At 44.3% G+C, this 17,112-nt stretch overlaps 1 protein-coding gene across 5 annotated transcripts in view; it reads left to right on the top strand.

The window, feature by feature from the left end:
• The window catches only part of LOC135310889 (secretory carrier-associated membrane protein 1-like), a 108,383-nt gene that overhangs the window by 18,751 nt on the left and 72,520 nt on the right, over positions 1 to 17,112 (top strand). For 3 of the 5 annotated variants that reach the window (XM_064440000.1, XM_064439998.1, XM_064440001.1), the window contains exon 2: positions 11,158 to 11,235. In XM_064440000.1, coding sequence (XP_064296070.1) covers positions 11,158 to 11,235 — 78 coding nt within the window. Of the gene's footprint in view, positions 1 to 7,117; positions 7,202 to 10,744; positions 10,790 to 11,157; positions 11,236 to 17,112 lie in introns of those variants that run through there. The other 2 variants (XM_064440002.1, XM_064439999.1) reach the window with 2 other exon arrangements.

Here is a 17,112-nt window from a genome sequence, read left to right as displayed (position 1 = left end):
CAGTAACCAAAGAGGGTCACTGCCACATGGACTTTCCCAATCCCACTGACATGGCTCACAGAAGAGCCAGTATGGGTCGGGCAGTGACCGCTCAAACGGGAAAGTCTACAACAAGCCTGTATATTAATAAAACAACAATTAGATCAAGGACATCTCAAGCTGTTACATGATCTACGGGCAGTAAATCAGCAAATGCAAGCGATGGGGGCTTTACAGCCTAGCCTTCCAAATCCAGCCATGCTACCAACTGACTGGCATTTACTAATTATCGACTTAAAGGACTGCTTTTTTACTACAAAGCTGCATCCTCAGGATACCCAGCGGTTTGCATTTACGTTACCGGCAATCAACAGAGAGGGTCCTGACTTACGCTTCGGATGGACAGTATTGCCACAAGGCATGCAGAATAGCCCTACTCTGTGTCAACTCTTCGTAGATGCTGCATTGAAAGAAGTGAGGCAGCAATGGCCGGACACTATAATTTACCATTACATGGATGACATCTTGTTTGCGCAAGTACAACCTTTCTCAGCACAGCAAGAATTATATTTACAGCAACAGCTCCAGCTACACGACCTAGTAATAGCAGCAGAGAAGGTTCAACGTTCACCGGTATGGAAATACCTTGGGTGGCGCATCAGTGACTCTCAATTCTTCGCCCAATGTTAAAGGGCACTGACCCTGCCGCGCCGGTCCGACCGACTGCTGAACAACACACTATGATACAACGTCTTAGCTCCGAGATCGTCCAGAGAGCAGTAGACCGCCTGGACCCCGATCTCCCCATCGATCTCACCATACTCCATGGTTCTACTCACATTTTGGGTGCACTTACTCAGTGCAAAAAGAAAAAGGGGGAGAAGATAAGGGTGTTGGAATGGCAAAAGTTTTGTTTGTGCAAAAGTTTTGTTTGTATTAAATCACTTATGTATATTTGCAGAACACGATAACCCTCCTGCGTGGGTGCGTCAGTACAACACATTGCAGGTATCCCTCACAACCCAACGGGTCAAGCAATAGTGGAACGAGCTAATGGGTTGCTGAAAACCTATGTTCAAAAGTATGCAGATATAAAAGACCCGCAAGAGCGGCTGGTAAAAGCACTGTTTGTGTTAAACTATTTGTGTGTATTTGGCTCTGAGGGAGTGCCTGCTGTCATCGTTCACTATAGACAGAAAAAAGACGAACGGGAGCTACCCCGAGTTTGGGTCAAATACAAAGACCCGCATACGGGTGTATGGTCAGGGCCTGTGGAGGTTTTATATTGGGGGAGGGGGTATCTCTGTGTTTCTACCCCTACAGGGCCGCAATGGATTCCAGCTAGATGTGCCAGACCCGCCACCTCCCCCACACAGCGCGACGCAGAACAGTTGCCCACCGCGGCACCAGCCGAAGCGGCACCTGAACGGTTGGGATCAGCGGAAGGAACCCAGAGGAGCGCTGTGCAGCACTCACCAGTGAATAACCACGGTCCAGGAGGAACAAAGGTCCCAGAGGGTGCATAGCGCCCGAGGTTTGGTCTGGTTTCGACCGAGAATACAAGGCGGACTGATAATGAGCTCTGCTGAACAGAAATTATGGGTATTAGCCCTTTTAAGTGTATGTAGCACTGCCCTTGTGCCTAACGTTTTTGACCCACGAGAAAATATCTGGGTCACGCTAGCTAGATCATTGAATACAACTAGCTTTTGTGCCAGCCTAGCAACGCCCGACTCCCCATTTATCACATGTCTTATTGGGGTGCCTTTAAGTAATGCAACCTTTATGACTTTTACTCAGTCCGTAGCGGAGCTGCGACAGCAGCATAATATAACTTGGAAGCTTCCCTTTAAGTGGCGTGACGCCCCTTCGGTGTTTGTTGAGTATGATATCTGGGATGATGTACTCCCCGTAGGCCCAGAACCACAAGAGCTTGCCCTTGCGGGCTCTCTTAATGCTACTGCTTGGTGTAACTATACCTCTGTAAATATATCACGCTCTAACAATATGCCTATTGCGCTACCTGCAGGTTTGTTTTTAATTTGTGGAGATCGGGCTTGGCCTGGCATCCCGTCACATATAAAGGGAGGGCCTTGCTCTATAGGTCGCCTAACGTTTCTTACCCCTAACACTTCAATGATTTATCAACATCATAGAAAGATGAGAAGCGAAAGGAGCACTCATAAGTTTGAGGATAACTGTGACTCTACAGCTGAATTTTGGAATCCTACAAAGATCATAGCTGTTTCCTTCTTGGCTCCTGGAGTTGGTGTTGCTCAAAGCCTCACGACATTAAACAAGCTAGGGTGTTGGCTAGCTAAGCAAACAAATGCCGCATCAAAGGCATTATCTGACTTATTACTAGATGTAGACTCTGTAAGACAGGATGATCCATGGCATTGGTTTAACAGCTTGTTTAATGGATGGGGCATTGGCAATTGGATCAAGAGTATTTTGCAGATGGGATTAATAATATTTATACTGTTTATTATTGTATTAATGTATGTCCCTTGTATATCGCAATGTATGCAACAAATGATGGAAAGAAGTATGAGTGCCGTGTTCCTTTCTCAAGGAACAAAAGAAAAAGGAGGAGATGTGGGAAACTCTAGCCCGGGAACGGCTAGCAGAAAGCGGGCATTGAAGTAGAAGGACAGGCTCAGGGTCGGAGCGACCTTGGGCCCAGCTGTTGTTGACTGGTAAAGGAGTGTGAGAAACAAGTAACTGATAATTGCAAGGCTGAACACAGGAGATAAGCATGGGAGGAGTTGGCATCTACCTCCCAGCCAAGGATGAGCTATGCTTTTGCAAATATGTATGAGCTAATTTACGAACGGTATAAAAGATATTTGCTAATTGCCAATAAACGAGACTTGATGATCATCATCGGATGGTGCCTGTCTCCCGCTGGTTTTCCGTCAGGGGTTTCCTACTCGAGCCCGCTGGGTGATCAGTGCAACCCATTTACTCAGCGTAGTAGCATCAGTTGCATGGTGTGTAGAGGGGATGTTTCGTTTGAACATCCAGCCCGGCACTGGCAGTCGGGGTGCCAGGAGCAACTGTGCTTCAGAACCAACCACTTCAGAAGCAGCTCGGATGCCTTCATGTGCTGCCAATATCTCTTCTTCAGTTGGAGTATAGCCAGCTTCGGACCCTCTGTATCCCCGACTCCAAAACCCTAGGGGTCGACCCCGGGTCTCCCCATGTGCTTTCTGCCAGAGGCTCCAGGTAGGGCCATTCTCTCCGGCTGCAGTGTAGAGCACATTTTTTTTACATCTTGTCCTGCCCGGACTGGCCCAAGAGCTACTGCATGAACTATCTCCTGTTTAATCTGTTCAAAGGCTTGTCGTTGCTCAGGGCCCCATTTGAAATCATTCTTTTTCCGGGTCACTTGATAGAGAGGGCTTACGATCAGACTGTAATTTGGGATATGCATTCTCCAAAAACCCACAACGCCCAAGAAAGCTTATGTTTCCTTTTTGCTAGTTGGTGGAGAAATGTCTGCTATTTTGTTGATAACATCCACTGGAATCTGACGACGACCATCTTGCCATTTGATTCCTAAGAACTGGATTTCTCGTGCGGGTCCCTTCACCTTACTTTGTTTTATGGCAAAACCCTCTTTCAGAAGGATTGGGACTATTTTCTCTCCTTTCTCAGAAACTTCTTCCGCTGTGTTGCCCCACACAATGATGTCATCAGTGTATTGAAGGTGTTCTGGAGCTTCTCCCTGTTCCAGTACAGTCTGAATCAGTCCATGGCAAATGCTAGGACTGTGCTTCCACCCCTGGGGCAGTCGAGTCCAGGTGTACTGGATGCCCCTCCACATAAAAGGAAACTGTGGCCTGCACTCTGCTGCCAGAGGGATGGAGAAGAATGCATTAGCAATATCAATTGTGGCATACCACTTGGCTGCCTTTGACTACAGTTCATATTGAAGTTCCAGCATGTCTGGCACAGGAGCACTCAACGGTGGAGTGACTTCATTCAGGCCACGATAGTCTACTGTTAGCCTCCACTCTCCATTAGACTTCCACACTGGCCATATGGGACTGTTAAAGGGTGAGTGGGTCTTACTGATGACTCCTTGGCTCCTCCGTCGGTGAATGAGTTTATGGATGGGGATCAGAGAGTCTCTGTTGGTGCGATATTTTTGCTGGTGCACTATTGTGGTGGCGATTGGCACCTGTTGTTCTTTGACCTTCAGCAACCCCACATCATAAGGGTTCATTGATAGGCCAGGCAAGGTAGACAGCTGTTTAATTTCCTCCGTCTCCAAGGCAGCTACACCAAAAGCCCACCTGTACACTTTTGGGTCCTTGAAATACCCTCTCCTGAGGTAGTCTATGCCAAGGATGCACGGAGCCTCTGGGCCAGTCACAATGGGGTGCTTTTGCCACTCATTCCTGGTTAGGCTCACTTCGGCCTCCAATACAGTTAGCTCTTAGGATTCTCCTGTCACTCCAGCAATGCTGATGGGTTCTGCCCCTATATAGTTTGATGGCATTAAGGTGCACTGTGCGCTGGTGTCCACTAAAGCTTTATACTCCTGTGGGTCGGACGTGCCAGGCCATCGGATCCACACAGTCCAGTAAACCCGGTTATCCCTTTCCTCCACCTGGCTGGAGGCAGGGCCCCTCTAGTCCTGATCATGGCAGTCACAACTCACTTCCTGTAAATGTTAATCAGGAGTCCCTCTATTACACTTAGAAGTGAAATCAGCGCCTCTACTCCTCTGTCTGGGGACTTGCTCACTGGAAACTAGAGCAGGAGCTTTCCTGGAAGAGCCTCCCTGAGTGACTGTTCTTCCTTGCAGTTCATGCACTCGTGCCTGTAGGGTTGAGGTAGGCTTGCCATCCCACCTCATCATGTCCTCTCCATGGTCATGCAGGTAGAACCATAGGGTGGCCCGTGGTGTGTATCCCCTTCTTTGAGCCAAAGGATGCTTATTCCTAACAGCTGAGACACTACTCAGTAGAGGTGGGGAGTAGGACAGATCTTCTTTGAGTTGCTGGACCACTTGAGATAGTTTCTCCACAGCAGAGACGAGTGAGGAAGAGATATTTGTTTTGTAATCCCGGAGTCTATCAATCACCTCTGCCACCGTTGGTGTCTTGTTATCTTTCCAGGACATCACTGCCAATGAGTTTACATGTGAAGATGGTGCGCTCCGTACAAACTTCCGCCACATGGGTCGTGTGCACTCGGCTTCATCTGGATCTTTGGATGACCGTTGATCGTCCAGGTCACCATAAATCACCTCAAGCACAGCTAATTCCCTTAGATACTGGATGCCTTTCTCCGTAGTTGTCCATTTTCCTGGGCGATATGTAACATCTTTAAAGGGATCCCTTTCCTTCACTCCAGACAGGAGTCGCCTCCAGAGGCTGAGGGCTTGTGGTTTTTTTCCCAATTGCTTTGTCAACGCCCCCTTCCCCAGAAAGGGATCCAGTTGTTTGGCTTCTTTTCCCTCTAGTTCCAGGCTACTGGCCCCATTATCCCAGCATCTGAGCAGCCAGGTGACAATGTGCTCACCTGAACGATGGCTATAATCTTCTCGCATATCTCGCAACTTGCTTAAGGACAGGGATCAGGTGGTCTCTATTTCATTTATTACTTCTCCCTCCTCTCCCCTTGATGGCCCTGGTTCTTCATCATCCCTTTCTAAACGAGTTGATTTCCGCTTCTAGTATTTCATCTTGTGTATAGGGGCAACTGATACTGGTACGGGTTGATTCTCTGAGCCAGATCCAGTACTTTTCGTGGGGATTTGAGTGGCCACAGTGCCTGTCACTTTGCATTTCAATCCAGAGACATTCTCTTCCCCTTGGGGGCACTGAATACTGTTGAGCAGGACTCGGTACGCATGGGCCAGGCCACAGCATGTTGCAGTGATCTGTGTGTCTCTGGAGTTCCCAGCATAACAATATACTTTCTCCAAATATTCTACTAGTTTTTCAGGATTCTGCACTTGTTCAGGGGTGAAACTCCAAAACACTGGGGGTGCCCACTGCCCTAGGTATTTGCCCATGCTATCCCACATGCCCTGCCACTCGTAACTATCAAGCCTCGGGGCAGATTTCTTGGTGATATTCTTAAGTTGCTTAGTCAAAACCAAAACAACATGCCCAGAAACTAACAATAAGTGCACCTTAACCACCCAAGGATGTTCAAGATACAAAAAGGTTGTTGTAATAGAGGCAGAGACATCATAGAACAAAGTTGCAAAGATACCGTTCTGTATTTCCTCCATATAAAGCCTCTCTGAGGAGGAGGTATAATTGCTAATTGCCTCAACAAGGTGGTATCCGAAGTATAGTAATGGTTTCAGCAAAACCCCAAATACCAGATAAAGCTGAAAACCAGTGTTTGCATAACAAATATTTTAGGCAAAACATTACTAATTACAGCAGCACACAGCAAACTAAACAAACCAACACCAATCTTTAACATGTATTGCAAAAATGAGAACGTGGTGCTTTGAGCAGCAGCTGTTGTTATCTGCAGCCCTCGAGCCCCACGTTGGGCGCCAAATGAGACTGTTGTGGTTTAGCCAGCGACTGAGCCCCACACAGCTGCTTGCTCACTACCACACTGGTGGGATGGGGGAGAGAAACCCCTTCTCAACCAAAACCAGCACACTAGGATTTGTTGTCCTTCTCTGGTACAGTTGGACTGAGTTTTTTGGTTAGTAGTGCACTCTTCAAACACAGAAGTGTACTGTTGCAATGTGTGCAGCTAAATTGAAGTACTAAGTGCTATTTACATTTTAATGATGTAGGCATAGTGTTTCACTGTATGGCTGATGGTTAGCTATTGCTAGTTTGATATGTGTCTACCCTTGAACATTTTTTATGTGTGGAAGAGGCAATGATATGAGAGCATTTGTGGAAGGGGTACCATACTGAAAGCATGAGCAAAGATCAGTATTTTATGCTATGCTAATTCACACTAACATGTAAGTGCTAGAAAAAGTGTCCTGGGTCTGGTTAGGAGGGAGTTAATCTTTTTCATAGCAGCCCTTATGGTGCTATGTTTTAGATTACTGACCAAAACACTGCTGGTAAGGCACCAGTGTTTCAGATGTTACTGAACAGTGCTTGTACAGCATCAAGGCCTTCTTTGTTTCGCACTCTGCTTCCCCCCCCAGGGTGGTGGTGTTCCAAAGTAATAATTGCTCAGAGGCTGGCCTGGCTGGGCATCTGCCTGCTGGTGGGAAGTGGTGAGTGACTGCCTCTGTATTCTTTTGTGGTGGGTTTTTTTTTCCTGCCCCCCAACTGCCTTTTTCTCAACACCCACAAGTTTTACTTGCTTTTGCCCTTCCAATTCTCTCCCCCATCCCACTGGGGAGGGGAGCGAGTGAGCAACTGGTTGGGGGCTTAGCTACTGGTTGGTGTGGACCCAGCATAGTAAGTTAAAAGTTTCCAGCTCTATACAACTTTCTACCATCCTGTAGGTTGAATTATGAAATTGTCTTGTTAACTTTTAAGAAGTTCATCTTTTTTAGTTTTGTACTAAAAAGTCCAGTAAACTAATGCCTAATTCAGATATTACATTTCCTTCTTCTCTTAGTTTTATGATCTTTTTATTCAGTGTTTGTAACAGGTTCACAGGATTCCTATGCAGAAAGTTGACCCAACACATGGTATTTTAAAAGCACAACAGTATTTATTGCTCTTTTATAGCCTGGCATAAGCGGTTACTAGCGTATTGTTTTCCCTTTATGAGAGTTTTACCAACCCAACTATGCCCGAGACACCACTGAGCAGGAGGGTGACAATTAGCAGGGTCAGCATGGAGAAGGAAGGTAGGCGCGACACCTTCAGGGCGTCCCCTGTGGTTCGTAGAGCATGCTCTGTGTCTTCTCTCCTCTCTCTGCTTTGAGCCACACTTTTGTTATACCCTCAGCAGATTCAGTGGAAAAGTACTAACTAGACGTTGCTGCATGCGTGGCCAGTGCATGCAACAAGGCCTGCCAGGTACGTGCTCTGCCAGCTAACAGTGGCTCCTGGATTGCAACAACATATTGTTCAATAACAGTGCTCCCAGTTCCCTTCTTCAAGGTTGCGTTCTCACAGCTGTGTTCAGCTTGTAATTTTTCCATCGAGGCCCTACGCAGACCATTATCTAAAATCCCTCACACAGTGTTTCATATGATTTGTAGCTGGATTTTACAACAGATATTCTCTCCCCGTACACTCTTTCCCTTACTTCTGTTGTTCATCTGCACAATATTTTGTGCCAGTCCTTTAATGAAAGGGCATGTTACAAGAAGTTAGTCCATCAGTTTATGCAAGACCTGATGAGATTTTAGTTGGAACAGTGCATTAAAGTCTAGGATGGTAACTAAAAATATTGCAGGCTTGTGGGGGAGACCATCACCAGGATGGCTTTATTGAAATGACTAATTATGGTATAAGTCAAATGCAGGAAAGCTTATTTTTAAATTGCATGTAATGTTTTGTATTCAATTAGAGAAGGGTTGTTTCTTGTTCAGTCACTGTTAAAATACTGCTTAGCAGCTAAATCTGTGCTTTAGCCAAAAGTGGTAGCATTTTATGTGAAGAGAAGGGTAGTTTTTTATGTACACGCATGCACATGAATTTGAATAAAATATGCAACATATAATTTTTGAATTTTTGAAGCAATGCTTTTCTTAAACTTTTTTATAGTCAAAGGTGTTTTTTTATTGCTTCATGTTAATACATTTGTGACTATAGCTAGTGAAAGAACACTCATTCTCATTTGCTGTATCCTTCAGGATTTTAGAGTTGATAGACATTCTTCCTTATTTTTTTCTTCTAGGTATAAACAAATCGACTGCAGACATTAAGAAAACACTACTCCTGCATCTGTAGATTAAGCTACTGCTGTCAAGTCTAAGATAATGCTGTAATAGATGCTGATTCTAAGAATCTAGATTTTATTTTCCAGTAGCTTCATACTTTTTTGTATTTATTTAAGTATAGAGTAAATAACTTACTGTGGTTTTGGTTTTTTTGTTTTGTTTGTTTGCTTTTTAAATTAGACAAATATTGAGATTTTAAATTTAGTGGTCTTAAGAGGAAATTAAATGTAAATGTATGTCAATGTAAATACTTATCTTTGTCCCAATCTTTATCAGCTCTAGTTTGTTTTCTAATGTTGAACTAGACTGTTGAAATTTAAAAAAATGTATGCATATATATACATAACAGTTATAAATAAGTGAATAATATGTTTATAGCTAATTCGTATGTTTGATATATATATGAAATATTGTACACTTGTTTTGTGTGTTTTTGTAAATATAAATGTATATAGCCGTATCAAATAAGTGGATTTCTTAATTTTCAAGAAAACCCTCCTTTCACAGAATCACAGAATGGTAGGGGTCGGAAGGGACCTATAGAGATCATCTTGTCCAAACCCCCTACTTCAAGAGGTGCACCTAGAGCAGGGGGCACAGGACCACGTCCAGGCGGGTTTTGAATGTCTCCAGGGAAGGAGACTCCACAGTCTCTCTGGGCAGCCTGTTCCACTGCTCTCTCACCTTCACAGTAAAAAAGGTTTTTCTCATGTTTAAGTGGAACTTCCTGTGTTTCAACTTGTGCCCATTGCCCCTTATCCTGTCATTGGGCACTACTGAAAAGAGTCCAGTCCCATCCTCTTGACAACCACCCTTTAGACATTTATAAGTATTGATGAGATCCCCCCTCAGTCTTCTCCAGGCTGAACAAACCCAAGTCTCTCAGCCTTTCCTCATAAGGGAGATGCTCCAGCCCACTGATCATTTTGGTAGCTCTCTGCTGGACTTGCCCAAGCAGTTCCACATCTTTCTTAAACTGGGGGGGCCCAAAACTGGACACAGTACTCCAAATGCAGTCTCACTAGGGCAGAGTAGAGGGGGAGGATAACCTCCCTCGACCTGCTGGCCACACTCCTGTTAATGCATCCCAGGATACCGTTGGCCTTCTTGGCCACAAGGGCACGTTGCTGGCTCAGAGTTAAATTGTTGTCCACCAGCACTCCAAGGTCCTTCTCAACAGAGCCACTTTCCAGTAGTTCAGCCCCCTACCTGTATTGGTGCATGGGGTTGTTCCTCCCCAGGTGGAGGACCTTGCACTTGCTCTTGTTGAATTTCATCAGGTTCCCCTTGGCCCAGCTCTCCAGCCTGTCCAGGTCTCGCTGGATGGCAGCACAGCCTTCTGGTGTATCAGCCACTCCTCCCAGCTTGGTATCATCAGCGAACTTGCTGAGGTTACACTCTATCCCACCATCCAGGTCATTGATGAGTATGTTGAGCAGGACTGGACCCAGCACAGACCCCTGGGGAACACCACTAGTGACAGGCCTCCATCCAGACTCTGTTCCGTTGATCACAACCCTCTGAGTTCTGTTGTTGAGCCAGTTCTCTATCCACCTCACTGTCCACTCAGCTAACCCACATTTCATCCATTCCTGTGTTCTGAAGATGCAAACCCCTTAAATAAAGCCACAGAAACAATGTAGTGGAACCAGGCACCACATGAAATATGTATAATTTTTCTTCATATGAAGTTAGTGTGGTCTGTGATAGTGGGCACTTATGTAGAATCAAGCCTGCCTGTCTCTAGCACAGAGAAATGTTTTATTCCTGAAGTTGCTTTCTCAAGCTAAACATTAAGCAGTCTTTTTTACTATAGAGTTCATTGGAGGAAAAATTACACCTTTTTCTTAATTTTTCCAGTGCAGGTAGAAGCTGAACCAGAGGTGCTTTCAGCATTATGTAACACTGTTTCCTCAGCTTCATTTTTCTGAAATGCTTTTCCTGTTTCTGAAGGTGTTGGAGGTACTTCTGGGTAGGGAAAACCAAGAGTTTACAGAAAGCTCTTTTCTTCTGTTGTGCTCTTTGGGTGTATATTTGTGGAGTCCAGTGGTCAATGTAGCAGGATACATTTTTCTTCCCTCCTCTATTGACAGCTTTTTCCCTTATAAATCAAATGTATGACAGATGGAGTTTGTTTTATACTACATTAATCTAGTTTTGTAAGGAGCTCAGGATGGAACGATGTCATTTTGGGGACAGAGAGGTGGATATTTTCTAGGGTTTTTTTTTAGCTAAAACAAACTTTTTTAGAGTTTTATATCAATATGATATGTGTTTACTTGTTGCTTGTATACATATGCATACATTTACAGAACTGTTTTCTCTTCTAGGATCCTTCTGTTACACAAGTGACAAGAAATGTTCCTCCAGGGCTAGATGAGTATAATCCTTTCTCTGAATCAAGAACAGTAAGCACATTTTATTAATAATGTTGCTAATCTTTTTAGGTAAGCTTTGTGGGGTATTGCTTTCAGAGTTTGATACTGATGTAAAACATACAAATTGGGGGATGAGAGGCTGGAGAGCAGCCCCATGGAAAGAGATCTGGGGGTTTGGGTTGATGGCAAGTTGAATATGAATCAGCACTGTGCCCTGGCAGCAAAAAGGGGCACCTGGGTCCTGGGGGGCATCAAGCACATCATAGCTAGCCGTTTGAGGGAGGTGATTGTCCCACTCTACACCGCACTGGTGCAGCCCCACCTCGAGTACTGTGTGCAGTTTTGGGTGCCTCAATATAAGGACCTCAAACTATTAGAGTGTGTCCAGAGGAGGGAAACCAAGATGGTGAAAGGTCTCAAGGGCAAGACTTATGAGGGGTGGCTGAGGTCACTTGGCTTCTTCAGCTTGGAGAAGAGATGGCTGAGGGATGACCTCATCACAGTCTACAACTCAAGGAGGACAGTGGAGGGGGAGGTGCTGATCTCCTCTCTCTGGTGACCAGTGATAGGACATGAGGAAATGGAATGAAGCTGTGTCAGGGGAAGTTCGGATTGGTCATTAGGAAAAGGTTCTTCACTGAGGGGGTGGTCGGTCACTGGAACAGGCTCCCCAGGGAAGTGGTCATGGCACCAAGCCTGTCAACAGTTCAAAGAGCGTCTGGATGACGCTCTTAGTCATATGGTTTAGTTTTAGGTAGTCCTGCGAGGAGCAGGGGGTTGGTCTCGATGATCCTTGTGGGTGCTTTCCAACTCCAGATATTCTATGTCAAGGGCTAGCTAGAGGTAATGGAAGATGTATAAGGATAGATAGTCCCATAAAGTATTTGTAGGATTCAGTGGGTAGGTTGACTTAAGTGAGCTTTGACCCCTTAAGGAAAGGTGGTTCCCTGAAAGGGGGCCGAAACAGAACTGAGTCTTTCCTCTGTTCAGTAAGACTTCTGGTAGTCTGTCTTTATGCTTTTCTAAATTTTACTTGCTTTAAAGTGTGTGAATGTGGCACGCTTCCTCAGTGTCTTGCTTTTGGTTTCTATTGCACTTATGAAAGTGCTGTTCAGAATAAGAAAAACATTGCATTTAAGCAACAGTCCACAGGCTATGAATAGTTGTGCTGTACTAAAAGGAATAATTTGTCCAAGAAACACAGTTGGTTTTTCGCTCTAATTTGTGTAGTTTTAATTTACCTTGTGCTTATTTTCACCTGGGGGGAAATACAAGGAATGAGGTAGTAAATTCATACTGTAACAGCATTTCTCAGTGGTTACTTTTGATAGTGAAGTTCTTGTGCAAGATCTGCAAAATGTATGGATGATTACTGTCTGTCAATATAATTTATAAACATTCAAATACTCTTTTTTTTAAATGTAGGCTTATACTTCCTATGGCAAATCTGGTAGTGCTGATAAGGAATGTTGGTATTTGAGCTTTTACAATGCAACAATAAGGTTTCATAGTGTTAAAAAACTAGACTGGAAGAAGCTGATTTTGTGTGTGGGTTTCTTTGGTGGTTTGGTTTTTTTTGTGTGTGTGGTGGGTTGTTTTGTTTTGTTTTGTTTAAGTCTAGCAGCAATATTAAATAATACTCCAGAATTTCTTCTACCACAAATTGTTGATTTATTCTTCTGAAGCTTGAAGACTTTCATAATTACTTTGTACAGACGGTACGTTATAAACATCAGGTAGGTCTGTTTTAAAAACAGTAGGTCTTGTTTAAAAAATAAATCTAGAGCTACTCTGACTTTTTTATTACTTATCTACTTATTTTAATATGCAGCTCTGGGAAAAGGAAAACTGAAGTATATGGCTAAGGTTATCTGGCTTCTAACAGTCAGCTGTGCATATATTAAAAAATTCTAATAGCTCATTACAGATGTTGCTTATACAGAAAAATTGGGAGGATGGGGAAATCTTGAAGTCAGTGTTCAGATCTACTGAATATGTGCTGTGTTCATGCACTGCGATTCAATTAATCTGTGGTATGTTATCAAATTCATAAAAACTACTGAAGGAGCAGTTCTTTCTGCAGAGGAAAAAAAGGAACTCATGCAGGCTTTATTTTCAGTAAAGTATATATTCAGGTAAGAGTGTAGTAATAATCAACCTTTAGATTATAATTTTATTCCTCTATCTTGTGGATGCTGAATACGTAAAGAAGTATTTCATAATTATATGAATTTGTGGGAATGTGCTTAGATACCTGAGGATATGCTCACAATTCCATGTGCTCACCTCTTTTTCCTACTAGCTTTGTGTGCAAGAGAAGGGCATACTATGCATGTACAAATGTATGCAACAGGAGTAGGGAAGAAGTGGAATTGAATGCCTTTAAGGATTGGATGAACAGAGGTAGAAAGCAGGGTCTGTGAATATTAGACTTGGAGGATTACAATGCCCATCAGGATAGGGATAGAAATTACTCTATTTTGTGTGCTGCTCAGAGCAAAAATGTCCAAGTAGTTTCCAGGGGTTTGGATTTGCTGCTGTTCTTTGTTCTACCTTTGTCGGGAAGCTGTAACAGGTTCGCAGGATTCCTATGCAGAAAGTTGACCCAACACATGGTATTTAAAAAGCACAACAGTATTTATTGCTCTTTTATAGCCTGGCATAAGCGGTTACTAGCGTATTGTTTTCCCTTTATGAGAGTTTTACCAACCCAACTATGCCCGAGACACCACTGAGCAGGAGGGTGACAATTAGCAGGGTCAGCATGGAGAAGGGAGGTAGGCGCGACACCTTCAGGGCGTCCCCTGTGGTTCGTAGAGCATGCTCTGTGTCTTCTCTCCTCTCTCTGCTTTGAGCCACACTTTTGTTATACCCTCAGCAGATTCAGTGGAAAAGTACTAACTAGACGTTGCTGCATGCGTGGCCAGTGCATGCAACAAGGCCTGCCAGGTACGTGCTCTGCCAGCTAACAGTGGCTCCTGGATTGCAACAACATATTGTTCAATAACAGTGCTCCCAGTTCCCTTCTTCAAGGTTGCGTTCTCACAGCTGTGTTCAGCTTGTAATTTTTCCATCATGGCACCATCATCTAAAATCCCTCACACAGAAGCAGAGCCATCTTGAACAGTTTTGTGTAGGTAATCCCACTTCTAACATTTGAAAACTATAATGGCACCAGTGAGCAAAAATTATATATTCTGGTGGTAGCAAAATATGTCCTGGAGATTCATGCTCTTCAGCTTGAGAATCACTGGCCTATAAGAGTTTAAATGATGTTTGTGTTTCACTAAAAGTAACAATGTGTAGTTGTAGATTTAAGGAAGCTGAGAATTGTATGCTTCAATTAGAAATTAAATTTTTTTCTGTTTATACATCTTACCTAATGCTCAGATGGTATCTTAGAGTCTATATTATTAACCTTAGAATCATAGAATCATAGAATCAAGGTTGGAAAAGACCTCTAGGATCAAGTCCAGCCGTCAACCCAACACTACCATGTCTCCTAAACCATGCCCTGAAGTGCCACATCTACACATCTTTTGAAATACCTTCAGGGATGGTGACCTCCTTTCAGGTAGCTGTAGAGACCGATAAGGTCTCCCCTCAGCCTCCTCTTCTCTAGACTAAACAACCCCAGTTCCCTCAGCCGCTCCTCATAAGACTTGTGCTCTAGACCCTTCACCAGCCTCGTTGCCCTTCTTTGGACTCGCTCCAGCAACTCAATGTCCTTCTTGTAGTGAGGGGCCCGAAACGGCACACAATATTCAAGGTGTGGCCTCACCAGTGCCGAGTACAGGGGCACAATTGCTTCCCTACTCCTGCTGGCTGCACTATTCCTGATACAAGCCAGGATGCTGTTGGCCTTCTTGGCCACCTGGGCACACTGCTGGCTCATATTCAGCCAGCTGTCAACCAGCACCCCCAGGTTCTTCACTGCCAGACAGCTTTCCAGCCATATTATTATTATCATAATCACTATTATTATCATTACCATTATTACTATTACTATTTTATTTTAATTATAAAACTGTTCTTACCTCAACCCATGAGTTTTCTTACTTTGGCCCTCCCGATTCTCTCCCCCATCCCACAGGGTTGGCGGGAGTGAGTGCGCGGCTGTGTGGTGCTTAGTCACTGACTGGGGCTTAACCATGGCAGCAACAAATCGAGGAAAGCACCTTGCCTGCTCATTTCCCTTAGTACCTGTACCAAGAAGTTATAATCCAGATGGTTTAGGAATCTTCTGGACCTGTTTGTACCAGCTGTGTGGTATTCCCAGTTGACATCTGGCAAGTTGAAGTCCCCCATAAGGACAAGGGCAGATGACTTAGAGGCATCCTTTAGTTCTTTAAAGAATAACTCATCAGTGTCATCATCCTTTCTGGATGGCCTGTAGTAGACTCCCATGAGTCTGTCCCTTAATCCTTACCCAGAGGCTCTCAACTGTGCCATCGCCAACTGCAAGCTCCATGCATTCCAGCTCCTCCACTACATACAATGCCACCACCACCACACCACCCCCTGCCTTGCCTGCCCTGCCTATCCCTCCTGAAGAGCCTGTAACCATCCATCATGGCACGCCAGTCACAGGACTCATCCCACCAGGTTTCACTTGAGCCAATGTTGTCATATGTCTGGGACTGGACCAAGGCGTCTAGCTCCTCTTGCTTGTTCCTCATGCTGTGTGCGTTTGTGCAGAAACACTTCAACTGCAGTTCATAGTGCCCATCGCCACATGGAGCAGTCTGAAGAATCTCACTAGCATGCAGCTCCTCGAACTTTGGTGTACCATCCCATTGCTCATCACTGACTAGCCTGGTATTGTCCCTTTCCCGCTTCCAATCTAGTTTAAAGCTCTGTCAATCAGCCCTGCTAGCTCCTGAGCAAAAACCATTTTCCCCTTCTGAGAAAGCTGTATCCCATCAGTTGTCAGTAGACCTGGTGATGAATAGACTGTCCCATGATCAAAAAACCCAAAGTTCTGCCGATGACACCAGCCTCGGAGCCACGTGTTGATGAGCTGGGTCTGCCTGTTATAAAAGCAAATAAATTGCTCTTATAACTAGCTCTAATATGAACACTTGGTAATAGTATTTCCTCAGTAGGATTTGCATTTACACTTACTGTATACAATTTTTGTTTGAAACCTAAATCTGAGCTATTGCTTTCCAGAATGGCTTAAAAAATGCCTCCAAGTTTAGACTTCTTGCATCTCGTACAATAACACTTAGGACATTTCAGACAATTTTTCAATATAACAGCTTGCAAATACTTCTCCATTTCAGACTGTAAAGAACCTACTGTGTGCTAGCTAACATACCAATTAGGGTTTTTATTGGAATTCTTTTAGAGCTTTTTTTTAAATCAAGTCAGCTTCTTACTTGAGCTAACTTCAGAGATGGTAATTAGAGCAAACCTGTGCTACTGTATATTTGGAAATTCTTGTGAGACACTTGAGCAAATAAACTTGTGGAATTTTGCTTCGTAATATCTTTTTAATTGTACAAAGAACCATCTGCCTTAATGTTTGTCTATGTCATGGTTTATCCCCAGCTGGCAAGTAAGCATCACAGAGCCACTTGCTTGCTTGTTGCGTTAATAGTAGGAGTCTGAGGAGTGGCTGGGGGAGATCCTACCATTGAGTCATGAGGTTCAGACAGGACCCCCTTGATTTCTAAACTCCTTCTCAGAGAGGAGTCTAGGTGCGGCTAAGTCCAGTCTTAGACTTGGTCAATGGTTTATTTCCTAAATATCTGTGCTGGTTTTGGCTGAGAAGGGGTTAATTCTCCTCACTCTATGGGTCAGCTACCTTTCCAGCTTCCCGAGCTCTGCCGCGTGGCGGGGGCTGGGGGGAGCAGGGCCATGGTGGGGGCAGCTGACCCCGACTGGCCAATGGCAGGTTCATTC

Source organism: Phalacrocorax carbo (assembly GCF_963921805.1).
Source record: "Phalacrocorax carbo chromosome W unlocalized genomic scaffold, bPhaCar2.1 SUPER_W_unloc_5, whole genome shotgun sequence".
Taxonomy (NCBI): domain Eukaryota; kingdom Metazoa; phylum Chordata; class Aves; order Suliformes; family Phalacrocoracidae; genus Phalacrocorax; species Phalacrocorax carbo.
The sequence above is the reverse complement of the archived record's forward strand: the minus strand, read 5'-3'. Positions and strand labels throughout refer to the sequence as shown.